We start from the raw sequence: 14,340 nt of genomic DNA, 5'->3' as shown, positions 1-14,340 counted from the left end.
ACACTTATGAGAAAAGGCAAAGCAAACATGGGATCGCTGAGCTGAGTTGAGACAAACTGACATCAAAGGTTCAGATTAACCCTTGACGACGACAGGAGGGCGATGTCTGACACAACAAGAGCAGCTCGAGATCGTTCGACACTTCTGAAAAGTGACTGATGTGTGATATGATGCGACGGAACTGAATTGAGATGCGGCGTTTTTCATTTTCCTCTGGGGGTTTAGCATCTGATCTAAAGTAACTGCCTCACACTGACAAGAAGATACAACGCTAACAATCAAATAATTCAATCACGACTGCCTCTGATTCAAAGAAAATGAATTAAACCTGTTTCAGAATAACTCACTTTAAGTCAAGCACAAAATCTTACAAAGAGCAAACCAAAAGCAGCAGAGTCAAGAAATAAACACTGAATATTTGTAAAAAATAACGTGTTCAACAGACAAAAGGCTCAAGTCAACAACATGGATGTGTCCCTCGACACGTCTGATTCTGATACGGCATTTTCAGTGATGTCGTCCCTATTTGTAGTTTGTACTAAACCTCTTCTCTCCAAAGAATGTTCGGTGCGGGTCTCAAAGGTATTTTCTTTTCAAAAACAGGCCAGCGTAGCCCCATGTTTCAGGTCATCGTTGAGCTCGGAGGGGGAGTAACTGGGTCGAGTTGGAGGGTGGGTGAGAGACAGACGAGTTGAGACAGGAAAGGGAGACGGAGGAAGGAAAGTAAAAAGAGTACAAAGGGATTTTGTTATTGTCCCGGTGAAGCCTGGCAGCACTTTTGCAGGCCTCAGAGTTGACTATGATACAGGCTGACTCGGAGAGCCAGGGGTGGAGCTGAGGGCGGGGCAGTGCGGTGCAGGGAGGGGGCTTGGGCAGAGAGTTCTGGGCTGTAAGGTGTTAAGTGTTTGAGGACGTGGGGCGAGAGGAGGGGACGACAGGGAGACAGGCAAACTGCAGTTTGGCAGCAGAGGAGAGGAGGAAAGGGGGTGGGGTTGTTTTTGGTTCAGAAGCGGGCGTGGTTGTGGCCCTGGCCCGGCTCTCCTCCGTGGTGCCCTCCCTCTCGGTGGCCGTGCCTCTTGTGCTTCCTGCGCTCCCTCCTGCCCTTGTGGTGGTGGCGCCGGTAGCGGTGGGCTCGTCGGGCTGGTGGAGCAAACAGAGCGGAAGAGGAGAGACGGTGAAATGAGAGGGAAAAGGGCAGACGATCTATTAAAGAAGCGAGTCAGACACAGAATAAGATGAAAGGCGAGAGCGGAAAACTAATGTAAGAGGGAGATGAACCGCTGACAAGCATCAGAAGCGTTCAGACAGAGAGGCGGAGGGAGGTGAAACCAGGTAAGAGGCGAGGGAAAAGGGATCAAAAAGCAGGAAGGTCAAAACCACATGTTCCATCTGTGGAGGGTTTAAATGTTTCCACCACACTGAGGGAATCTGTTTTATCTCACATTCAGTCGACTGGGCGCCTTTAGCAAGAGCACACTGAGCTAGCCTCCCACTCACAGCCTCAGCATAAGCTTGTTCCTGAGGTGTGCTGCCAAATTAGGCTGCTCCGTCCTTTCTGGAATTGCCAACAAAGAAATGTTGTCTGCAATGAATGATAACGACACTGTAACGCCGGGCCATAAAAACAACTCTGTCCAAAGATAAAGAGTCGTCGGGAAAATAATTCTTATCACTTTCAACAGAGGCGGCATTATTTCAGCATTTCATCATTACTGTCACTGAGTGAAATAAAATACAAGGTGCAGTTTGTTGATTATTTATATATATCAGCTCTTTATATCTCCTCTGAGGAAGCAAGAAATTATGCTGAAGAGTTATGACATCTACGCTGTCTGTTCTGTCACAGTCAGAGTGAGTCCTCTAAAAGTAATCAAATAAATAAAGTTTATTCTGAGTCTCAAAGGAGATAAGGTGCACGAAAGTTGCACAAAAAAAGCCTTTTATCGTGATTTTGGAAGCAAAACTGCTCTAAAATAGGAGGTGGCTTCAGCGGTGGCTGAAAGGCTGCAGCGAGGCTGTCACCGCTTCACTCCATCTGAAAACCTCTGTGGGAGGACATTGTATTTATATATAACATTTGCTGCACTTACAAGTGTTTTATTCTTTGTGCACGAAAACTCTTGCATGACATGGAGGATAAAAGACAAACCTCACTTTGGTTGAACATTTTTCGTTTTTAGCAAACATCCTTTATATTTAATGAACGGTCAAGCGGCTGCAAAAAATTTGTTTTGAAAGGTCTGGAAAAAAAAATTCCACCTCAAGCATAAAGCACTTCAAAGGAGGCCCTACCACTTCTAAGTAAGCCTAGGCGATTTTAATTCAGTCTGCAACCACAGTAATCTTTTTGCTTGCAATTATTAATAATGAGAGCAGAGATGGCAAGGCTGAATGCGCATGGTGACAGGAGCTCCCGAGGGCAGTTAATGTAGGAGGTTCGTCTTACGGACCTGTGGCGGTGTGCGTGCTAAAAATAAGAAAATGCAAATGTGAAAATGACCTAACAAATAGAAATACTGCTCTAAGCCTTGTTGTCTGCCATCGTGTTCTGTGAAGAATCCTGCTGTGTAAAACTCACATTTTATGCAGATGATTTTAGGCCGGTCCCACTTGCCGTTGGCGCGACACTTAGCAGTGGGCACGTGGCGCTGCAGGAAGCCGTCAGCGCACTGGTAGCGCACCACAGAGTGGATGTCATAGTGGGAACGCTTCCGACCAATCAGGAAGGCATTATCCACAGTGGGAGGGGCTCCGCAAAGCACTGCAGAGTCAAAGAAACACAGAACAAGAGAGCATATTAATCAGAACGTCCACTTATATTTGCTTTCATATCCTCATGTGTGAAAGTATATATTTAATAAAAGGAATCAATACAGGATGAAGACTTTAGCCTGGATTCACTCAACGCACGGCAACTACATGTTCAACATGTGCAAACACACAAAACGCCAGCAAACTGAGAAAACATCATCAATTTGACCACACAGGTGCTGCACACGCACACAACACACAAGCTTGTTTGTGTGTTTGGTCATGTTGTGTGTATTTGGCTGTGTTGTGTGTATTTTGTTATGCTGTGTGCATTTGCAGTGTGTTGTGTGTGTTTGGCTGTGTTGTGTGTATTTGGCTGTGTTGTGTGTGTTTTGCTGTGTTGTATGTGTTTGGCTGTGTTGTGTGTATTTGGCTGTGTTGTGTGTGTTTGGTTGTGTTGTATGTATTTGCAGTGTGTTGTGTGTGTTTGGCTGTGTTGTGTGTGTTTGGTTGTGTTGTATGTGTTTGGTCATGTTGTGTGTATTTGGCTGTGTTGTAAGTGTTTGGCCGTGTTGTGTGTATTTTGTTATGCTGTGTGTATTTGCAGTGTGTTGTGTGTGTTTGGCTGTGTTGTGTGTATTTGGCTGCGTTGTGTGTGTTTGGCTGTGTTGTGTGTGTTTGGTTATGTTGTGTGTGTTTGGCTGTGTTGTGTGTGTTTGGTTATGTTGTGTGTGTTTTGCTGTGTTGTGTGTATTTGTCTGTGTTGTGTGTGTTTTGCTGTGTTGTGTGTATTTGGCTGTGTTGTGTGTATTTGGCTGTGTTGTGTGTATTGATGTCATATTGATGACCATGTTTTCTGAACTTGCCTGTGTTTTGGACACACACACACGTGTGTGTGTGTTCGTACGCTGCAGTGTGTTGCCACTGTATTAAATGGTTTCTACACTCCGTGTTTACTCGGACTTCTCATGTTCAGGCATTCACATTTAAAAAAGGACTCCCAGCAGCAGCAAACATCACTATGAGAGTCGAGTGAGCGCAGGACGCCGTGTCTGTCTGTCCGGGGCTGTGAGTGAGTGGGCAGCTGTCAAACTAACGCCGCGTTTTAGACACATAAAGAGTCGAAGCAGAATCAGAAAAATGTTTACACGAGCTGAGCTGGAGCGAGGACTGACACTCTGGTCAGAGACTGACAGGACGGGCGAGACTCGAGGAGGCACTCAGACAACTTCACAGGGTTTTTTCAACTCTCCTGTCAGGGGTTGTCTTTGGTGGTGGCAGCAGGTGGATGTGTAGCACCTAAATCACGGAGAAGTTTGCATGTTTTATCCATGATAATCTTTGACATAAAAGCAGCTACGAGGACAAAATAGCTTTTATTAGCCATTAAAGTGCACAGCTGCTGAACCCACAGTCAAACAGTCAGAGGTGGAGGGAGCTTTCCCTGGTTCAAAATGCTGCTGAAGACATTTCAACTGAGAGCTGAACACTGACGTACTATCTATGCAATCAAACCTTTTCTGTCATCTTTATCAAAAACTAAAGCAATGTTGACGAAACTGCAGAAAGAAATGCAGCCAAGTTGTGTTATCAAGTGAACTACATGCTTCTTTTCATGCACATTAGTTTCTGCTGTACTAAATAAATGACACTGCAACCTGGAGTTTGATAGCCTCGCTAGCATCTCCTCTTTTTCGATTGTTGTAAAATGATTTTGGATCGTATCGTTTTTCACAGCAGACATTTTGACTTGTCAAAGCAGGAAAAGCACGGGTGGAACTAATAATGTTAACGATGGCTCTGTTCCACCTGTTATCACAATGCAACGCAGCAATTAATCAAGACGTTAGCTACACCTGTGTTCCCTAGTCTGAAGTCTGCATGGAAAAAGGGCTGATTCACCTTCAGTTTCACCCCACAGTTTCCTCCCCAGACATGCAATGGCTCTGCAGCTCCCAGGAGCCTCCACCCTCAAGTGCAGGAACCACTGTTTGAGTGTTATACCTATTTATTTTGATTGGGCAGCAACATTGAATTTCGAATATATAATAAAATAATATTGAATATACCTGAATTTCCCCGGCTGGGGATGAGTAAAGTCTTATCTTATTGCTCTATCATGCTGTCTTTGTGCAGTTTAGACAGTTTCAGCTGCGTCACCTATTAAAACTGGGTACTGTGTGTGCTTGTATTTGTGTTTGTGAAAAACAATTACCTAGAAAACAATCAGCAGCAACAAAATCAGGCTTTATGTATGAGATACATAACAAACAGGTCACCAAGTATTCACACTGATTATCACAATGCAACTATACATACGTACACTGAATGCAACCTTATGTTCATTGTTTTAATGAATAGCGACGACTTCCAAATGAAATTCAAGTTCTCTCTGAAAAAGTAGCCTTTATGATGGTGAAATGTAGCCTCTGATCACGATTACATTACATTACCATGGCCAACTGATGCCAGTGGACCTACAGTGTCAGCCCTGAGCTGTCAGAGAGGAAACAGAGGCTAAAGCTGGCTAATAGTCTGAAGGGTTAAAGGTTGTGGTACCAAATGTATTTTGCCAAAAGCTACCATTGATTCCACACTTGGATGTGATTTACACACTTCAGTGCTAAAAGCGCTCATGAGAGGACTTAATCAGCCATCAGAAAATGTTTACAATCCCTCTTAATTCCCTTGTCCTTGTCTTAATACCTCTTAAATTCTTAATAAGGGAAAGCAATGTCATTAACTCTGGTGAAAGGTTTAATGCCACATTTACAGTTTAATGTGTTGTGGAAGGAGGGGGCAAGGAGCACTTCCCACCTCACTTGAGACGATCACTGACTCAACACAAATGGAGGGCTAAAAGGTAGTTTTCCATTAGGCCTCACCTATGTTCACCGTTGAATGATTTCTCACAGTGGGGGCAAGCAAAGGCAGAATGTACTGAAGTAGGGATGAAAGAAAATGTCACTAAACTCTGAAAATGCAAATGGAGCTGTGATTTTATGGGAGACGCTTTAAGTGAGAAAAGGTCTTTGGCAGAATGAAGCCTGAAGGACGCATAGGGCCGCTACCGTGAGAGGAACAAGGTTTCTTAGAAAAAGCCCATAAAAATGTACTTTTCAAAATACTCCAAAGCTGCTTCTCAATCCTTTAAGCTGTGACTTAAATCTTTAAAATACAAGTATGGATTTCTTGGTAAACCACTGATTTTTTAAAGACTAAACATTCAGCGACTACTGGCGTCTCTGTGTGTGTCTGATAGCAGATGAGTCACACACACACACTGTCAGACATAAAGCAAAAGTTTGCCTACATGATGAGATTAGTTTACAGAAACTCTGTAGCTGCATCATATTTACAGCCTCTCCTGCTGTGGGTTGTTTTCTGTACTCTAAAGATGGTGGCTATAGTTAAAGCTGCAATAATCAATTTTGTATACATTATAATGAGGGATTCAATGATTATGTGTAATGTGAAAGGTGCCGCTGGTAATAATGAGCCCACGAGTTATCACTAATCTGTTCCACTTGGCTGTATGGAGCATTTTTGCATATTTCAGCTTATTGTCTTGGTTTTATTAGAATTTAGGTTTTAAATAATTTAGAATTTAGCAGATGTTTCCCTCAGGAGTTGGTGGAGACCAAAAACAAAGCTTGAAGAAAGTGAATATTAGACTTTTTGTTGAGTGGCTCGAGACACTATTTCAAACAAGCGTTGCTCTGTGTGTGCAGGATGGGTATATAGGCAAGGGTTTGCTAACATGTTGCACATCAACTTAAGAAGGTGAAAAATATGTCGCTGTTATGCTTACAGCTTGTTCTGCAGCCCCAAAGTAGCACAAGAAAACCAATTAATACAGCTTTAAGTACTGTTTGCAAAGCTGACACACACACACACACATACACACACATACAAACAACAAAATCTACTAGCTTGGAAAGCTAGGGGCAAAAGCTGACACTCATTCGAAGGGTCCGGACCATAACTTGAGAGAAGATCAAAGAAAAGGGAAGAAATAGATAAATTTGGGCGAACGGTCGGAAAACGAACGAGCTGGAGAAGAGAGACAGAAGATGAAGAGAAAAGAGAGGAAGCTGAAGAGGAGAGGCGATTTACTTCTGCAGAGGAAAAAGAGGGCGAGGAGATTCACAGCAGATTTTCTAGGCGTATATGTATCCTTCCTGATTTTCAGACTCAAGAATAAAGACTTTACATCACTGTATGTAAAGCTCACAGACGGCATAGGTGTTATTCTTTCCAGCAGTTGATCGGAGATATTTTAGTTTAGCCAACATTAGAAGCTAAGAGGAAGTTACTCCTGCCTGCAGGTTGCATCCAGTATGCGTGCTTTAGCTGCATACTTGAAAACAGGATGTTTCTAGAGGTGTTTTCTGTCACTGTGTGCCTGCGTCTGTGTGGCAGGGGGTAGTCAGTGTGAGTTAGTGGCATGAGGAGAGCTGCAGACAGTTAGATGCTGGCTCCTCTCAGCACTCCTCCATCGCCTCAAAGCATCCGCACACCTACTGCCAATCCTGCTAGAATGAATCGGAGAGGCATGAAAGTGCGTGCGCCTTCTCACTGAGACGCTGCTGGGAGCGAGTCTCACCTGGAAGCAGTCGACGTGGACTAATCCAGTCGTGTTTATTAGATAACAAACAGCTGCGGTTCCTTGTGTGAATGTGTGCTGACGGCCACCGGTGAGAAGATGTTTTAGACCGCATTGAGGATGGAGTACCATCGAAGGCTGTGAACCATAGAAGTATAGGCTAGAAGTGAGGATTTCCTCAAACTTTATTTGAATCAGATGAAACAAACAAGCCTTTTCACAGCAAACGTTTGAGACTGCAACAGCAAAAAAACCCCCAACAACATTACCGATGGCTCACTTCCAACTAGGAATGTCAGTAAACCACTGAGCCAGCATGCACAACATTAGGGCCACGTCACTAGCACACCTAATTCAACTGCAGCCACTATTAAAATAATAGTTCAACATTTTGTGGAATAACTCTATTTGCTTTAGGGGAGAAGATCGATACCACTCTCATGCTTAATTTAGTCCAACGACTGGAAACGGGGGAGGAATCTCTGTAGAATAAACAGCAATTTGTGGCTTTAGCAGAAATGATGGAGCAGGATTGACAAAACACTTTATCTGTCCGTCCACCACCTCTGCATAGCAGCTCCACAGTGACGGCTCAGGGAAGTCACGACTCCTGGCTGCCGTTCCCCAGAAACGGTAAAAGCATGCAACTCTCCGTAATTCACCTGTCGCAGTTGTTATTTTTACACATCTGTTTCTGCGGATTAAAGTAACAAGACTTGACATGTTAATTAGTGAGCTTTAGAGGTGCTAGGGTGGATTTTTGAACTACTACTACTATCACCCCCACTAATAATAATCATAAGTTGATTTGTGTGGCACCTTTCATGCAAAGATGCACCCAAAAAGAGCTTAACAAAACAAGAAGTAAAAAATAGTAATAATAACAACAACTGCAACAACAATTAAAAACGTAAATAATGATACCGGTGAAGAAAACCCCAATTCAAAGCCATGCAAAGCTAACTGCTAAGCTAAACTAACTGCCTCCTGGCTACAGCTCTATACTTAACGCAGGGTATGACTCCTCTCATCTAACTATGCACAAGAAAGTGAATAAATAGACAATTTTCCAAAATGTTGAGCAATTAAAAAAAAAAACGTTATTAGCGTTGTTGTTTGGCAAGTTAAAATTTCCTCCCATGCAATGAATCTGAAGAAAATGCCAGTGAGCAGCGTACTGCAGGAAGAGAACAGCTCCTTGGAGGTCCTGTGGGTTGTGGACTTCTGCTGTGTCCCTGCCACACACCTCCCCGTGGAGGATGTAACTAACTGTAACAATGCCAACAGAATTATAAGAAAGGGTCCTGTGAGGAGGCCTGTGGTTGTTCAGGTGGGGCTGGCTTTCCTTCCTGTCTATCATCTTCAGCACTAACGCTAATCAGTGGATTACAATTCACTGGAAACATATACATATGAGGTCAGCCTCAATTAATCAAAGGGAGATTCTGCATACAGCAGTTATATTTGGTATAGGTTCAGCTCCAACCAGCTGCTATCTTGTACTAAATGTCTGCATATATTAAAAAAGCCATCCCACCTTCAGCAGAATGTACAAATGCAGGCATGCCACCCCTATTTAAAGGTACCAGGAAAGTTAACAGGTGAATGAAATCACCAATCACTGCGATTTCACCTGGAATTGGACAGGCGAACATGACCATCAATCAGTGACTCCACCCTTTATAATAGGAGCAAAACTGTTCTTCCTTTACAGTAATCGACTTATTATTTAGGCCCCTTTGAATAATAGTATTCAACTCATGTATAATTCTCTGTGGGGCTGAGTAGTACGTTGCTGTAATATTTTTAATCTGCCGGCATTTCTTTTATTTACTCGCTGTATGTAGTTGTGTCCATCATTGCTCTTTTGTCACATGGATTCCCAGCGACGTCCCTGTCTTTCACTTTTCTGGGGCTTTTCTTTCAGTATGTGTGGAGATACCAGCTGCAACTGATTCCTTATCAGGACTGAGTGCCACAGGTGTTTAGTATCGTTTTATACAGTTTGATGTTTGTTGTTTGAAATGTCGGACTGATTGACAGGCCTCAGATGAATCTGTAAAGAGTTTTAATGCATAGCAGTGACTCACTTTGAAGTTAATGCATTTCCATTTTGGGTGGATTAATCGTGATTTACAGTCATGTTGACTGTTGACTGGCAGTTTCATTCACCTGTTTCCTCACCTGGCACCCTTAAGTAGGGGTGGTATCCCTGCACTTATACACACTGATGAGGGCCTGATGGCTGAAAATGCTTTGTGTGCTGCCAGACAGATGACTGAGTGTACTTATTAAACAGTACATTGCTCAGCGTGACTCTCTCCCCTTTATAAATGTTCTTTTTCTGCACAAACACACAAATACCCTCCTTCCCCCGTGGCCTCCTCACACACAGGTGAACCTGTCTTTCCTCCAGAGTCCCTTCTTAACAAAAAATGTCAATTATTTCAGGGGACTGTGCACAACACTGGCTAAAACAGACACAGCTGCAAGAACCGCAGACATCTACACAGCACACGGTTGCTGGTAATTTATAACTTTCAAAATACATTTCAGCAATGACAGTTTTGCTCTATACAGTGTGCACCCAACAGTGATAACATTACACGGCAATGGACACATCAACCGCTAAAGGCACTGACAACAGTCTATCATTTCCCAAAGCACTGTGAGAGCGCGCCGAGCATGTCATGCAAAATTAGATTTCCTGCCTCTGTACATAATAACCCATCAAAAATACTGGAATAATTTCATAATACTTACACGTCCCGTCGTGGGTAAATTCCCTCTCAGCTCAGAGGCAGACGACTACGTGGCTCTCTCGTCGCTATAATCCAAATGTAAATGTATAACTTGATCTGAGCCAAAGTTTTCAGTGAAATCTTTTACTTTTCTTTATCCTTCCTTATACAATATTGATCCAGCAATCAAATACTGCTCCTGAATGCTGAAACACCTGCTATAAAATACAGCACTCATCAATACAAAAGGGCAAAAGTCACAAAAGTATATATTCTTACATTGGAAAGTTGTGTAGTTTGAGCGGCTGACAGACTTCACCTCATGATTTAATGATGATATTTGTACAACAGAAGATGAAACCACTGAAACACAGAGCATCAGTTGGAGGAGTCAGTCTATATTTATTTTACAACTTCATACACATATGGCTAGAGAGGTCAGGCTAGAAGATTTTTGGCCAAAATTTGTAAGAAATCAGATGTGGGGCCAAATCACGATCAATTTATGTGTGATTGACGATCAGAGGTTTGTGTGAATGGGTTGTACAAATGATATTTCTCAGAAGTTTGGCTCTCTTTCCCTGCCGTCTGACATCGTCTCATCAGTTAACTGTCTTACCACTTTTCAGTTATGTATGAAAAAATGCAATAAATTATTACCATCTGCATGACATGTCGCCCCGACTGGCCCCTGCACGACAGATTAAATTTAAATATACAACTGGCCACCTGTCGCCGGTCACTCCAAACAAATAGGGGGCAGCAACTGCTACTCACTGTACACTGTGCTGTAGCTATCTTTGGCTGTTGCTATTAGCTGCCATTAGGTATAGCTCAGTTTGTGGTCTGGCGGCCCTTTCAGGTGGCTGGAGTCTGCCCTCGGGGGACTGTTGGTGTTTGCATCACGGGCAATGTGAACACAGCAAGATTGGATCTGAACACAGCCTCAAAGGCCAAAAGGAGGCCAGTTAGATGACAGAGAAAACGGTACTGAGGTGATTTACAGCGGATCCAACCAGGACTCTGACTCCAGGAACGATGAAGGCACAGCTGGCCATTATTTGGCCAAACCAGAGTTGGTGCTTGTTGCGACAGTAGACGGTTTATTTTGTTTCTGTCCAGTTTGACTGTAGTTTTTGCTTTTCACGGTGAGTTAATGAGGCAATTCAGATCGTCTTCAGTAAAAGAGTTCAGTTATGGTTATGGTGAGACAGGACAGGCCGGGACTAGCTGGTTAGCATGCTAACTTCGGTGGATGTCTCTGCAACACAATGCACACGTCTTTGACGTAACATCAAAGCTCGTATTTCCTTACATTTTGTTCATAATGTTGATCATTTATTGAATGTTTTAAACTAAATTCTGCCCACATCTTACACATTTAACACTTTAAAGCATCTGATGTGCTCACATGGTGTCGTTAACACCTCGCCGATGAGCAAAAGATCACATGAGCTGTGACTGCGAGCATCAGAAACCAGACAGAGAATGCTCAGCGTGGAGCTGACAGACTCCACTGACAAGACAAGACATAACATGGGGTAACTCAGAGTGAAGAAGAGGCTGACGGGGGAAGGGGGGGAAGATGAAAAGATGCTGGTGATTGTAACTGACTGATTAAGGTCAGAGGTGGGCTGGATGCTGGGGACTTGTGACAGTGTGCATGAGAGGTGGTGCAACACCTTGCTTGTGAGGGAAATTCCTTTCCTTGCTATGAGAATAGAGCTGGATGTCTCTGGTTGCCGGAGGCTTTAGAAGCACATTCTCTACACTTGTGACAAACCATCTGTTAAAGCACAAATAATTTGCTTAAGTTATGACCTTCAGCGAGGCTTTTATGTTTTGGCTCATCCAGTAATCAGCGATGAAGAGGGACGATAAGGGAAGCTATTTTATTCAGTTCTACAAGAGAGTATGTGTTAAACACACCCAGCAGGGGCACCCACATAGCTTAGGGGTCACAAAGCTGACTGTGAATCACCTTATTTCCCGTCATCTCTTTACTGTCTGTAAAAAAAGGCTTAACATACCCCACAAAATACTTTAAACCTATCAGATAAATGATTGTTAGCGCTCATCTAACATCGACATCCAGATCAAGGTGGCATTATTTGAATCATCCCACATTTATCCAAATAAAACTATACTTAAGAGTGCTTGAAGAGCAACCTTCCAGAGTGATCACATGATTGATCACAAGCAGGAATAACCAATCAGACACTGTCACGTCCCGTTGTGTTTGTTGAGGTTTTGTTCACTGGCGTCATGTTGTGTCGAGCACTTCCTGTTTTATTGTGAAACCTAACTTCCCTCTCGTTTCAGGTCCTTGACTTCCTGGTGTGTTTCCCTCCTGTCTGATTGCCTGCCCCGCCCTGATTGTCTCCACCTGTTGCTTGTTACCTCGTGTATATATTGTCAGCGTTTCCCCTGTCCTGTGCCAGATTATGGCAGTCCTGTCTTGCTACTTTGCCTCGTCGAGTTTTAAGAGTTTTTTTTTTTTTTGTTGATTACCTTTTTGAGAAGAATCCTTAGCGTCCTTAGTTAATTTTGATCACAGTACACCTTTGGTTCCTTTTTGCAAACTGAGAGATTTTTGTTATTAAAACCGCTGTTGAGCCTTTTTGTTTTTCTTAAGGTGTCTGAGAGTTATTGCTTTTGAGTCCCGCAACCTTGTGCCTGAGTGCTCTGATAGACACAAGGATTTACCCCACATCTGTCAAATGGTACCGCAGATGCATGTACGATTTAATGTTAATGTTCACTTGAACTGTGTGAACTCATAGCAGTTACACAAAAAATAAACATCAATGCAATATATCTATGATTTGTAACTATATATTAAATGGGGATGGAATAATAGGAAACAAAAGATGGAAAGGACCATAAATGCAACCACGACCTATATTTTGCACAATCACACCTCTGTTTCTGTACTGCAGTCATCTGGGATCTGATACGCAACTTTTATTCTCAAGTTTGTTCGTTGGAGTAAAAGTGAAGGATTTTTGCTTTTGTCTTTGGCTTATCCCCGGAACTTTTAGCAGATTGCTAAATTCGGGGTAAGATCTGCAGCTAAAACAGAATGTGTGTCCTATTCACAGCCACCGGTGGCTTCTTGTGTCTCCACCTCGCTATTAATACGTCTTTCTTCTTGCCACTGGTCATGAGTCTGACCTGTATGCAAATGTGTGGCAAAAATAAGCTCTAATAGGCTCTCGGAGGAGTGTGTGGTGGCCTATCTCCAGCGCCAAGAAGGGGCGGCTGCGGCAAGGGACACGGAGCGGAGGTACGCAGGAGCTTAACCAACCGCTAAGTTTGCTCACCTCGTTTGTTTCTGTCATACCTCACCTTTCTACAACAGAGCACTTGGCAGGGGAAGCGGAGCTGTGACAGGAGAAGCACATGGAGAACTTTTTAAAGTCGAGCCGGAGGATGATGAGAGATGGAAGGAGTGCTGGTGAGCGGTAATGAGCGTGAATGTGGAGTACGTGGACTGAGTGAAGAGGTTCGGTGCTAATCTCCTCCGCTGCACAGAGACGTGTATAATGTAAAGTATGACATACCCGGGATGTTCAGAATCCCCTGCAGGTACACGCTGTCAGTCTCTGAGGTTTAACAGAAATAGGCTGCAACGCTTGTGAGCTGCTTTACATAAAAAACAGGTTTAAGAACATTTTGTCACTTTTTCCTCACTTTCTATCTCATGATTCTCCTCATAGGATCTCTGAAAGACTGACAGCACAGCATGGTTGTTTCTCCTTTGCCCTTTTTCTCAGTCTCACTCCTTCTGTCCGATTCCTTGCTGTCTTCCGCTTTAAATATCTCTCACTCCTCGCAGCCTCCTCCTCTTCCTCAGTGTTCCTCTTTTACATCCTGCTATTCTCTGCCTCCTTACCTCTCTGTCAGTCATCTTAATCACCTGTTGAAGTTGCAGCACACTCCATGCCACTCTCTCCTCTCCTCTCCTCCACGCATCCATCCATCCATCCATCCATCCATCCATCCATCCACCTCGCTGTTCTCACCTGTTCCCTTCTTGCAGACGTAGGGCAGATTGTAGTTGCAGGGCACGTCATTCCACTTGGCGTTCTCGTGAGCAATCATAACCACGCAGTCTTCACCTCCAGCAAAGAAGTTGTCTGGCTGGTTTTCGCGCCAGTTCTCATATTGCTGCACACACACAAAACACACAGTTACACAAATTAAAAAAACTCCAATTAAACCTCAATTAATTTTCCTGAC

General features: G+C 43.4%; 1 protein-coding gene across 1 annotated transcript in view; it reads right to left on the bottom strand.

Annotated features, from left to right (window-relative positions):
• Positions 1 to 1,003: 1,003 nt before the first annotated feature.
• Positions 1,004 to 14,340, bottom strand: part of ncanb (neurocan b) — a 102,442-nt gene continuing 89,105 nt past the window's right edge. Inside the window, exons 15-17 of the mRNA XM_041935386.1 lie at positions 14,124 to 14,268; positions 2,579 to 2,761; positions 1,004 to 1,140 (exon numbers count right to left, since the gene is read on the bottom strand). Coding sequence (XP_041791320.1) covers positions 1,004 to 1,140; positions 2,579 to 2,761; positions 14,124 to 14,268 — 465 coding nt within the window. The remainder of the gene's footprint in view (positions 1,141 to 2,578; positions 2,762 to 14,123; positions 14,269 to 14,340) is intronic.

This window comes from Chelmon rostratus, chromosome 4, assembly GCF_017976325.1.
Source record: "Chelmon rostratus isolate fCheRos1 chromosome 4, fCheRos1.pri, whole genome shotgun sequence".
Lineage (NCBI taxonomy): Eukaryota > Metazoa > Chordata > Actinopteri > Chaetodontiformes > Chaetodontidae > Chelmon > Chelmon rostratus.
Note: the sequence above shows the minus strand (reverse complement) of the source record. Positions and strands in the feature narration are given on the sequence as shown.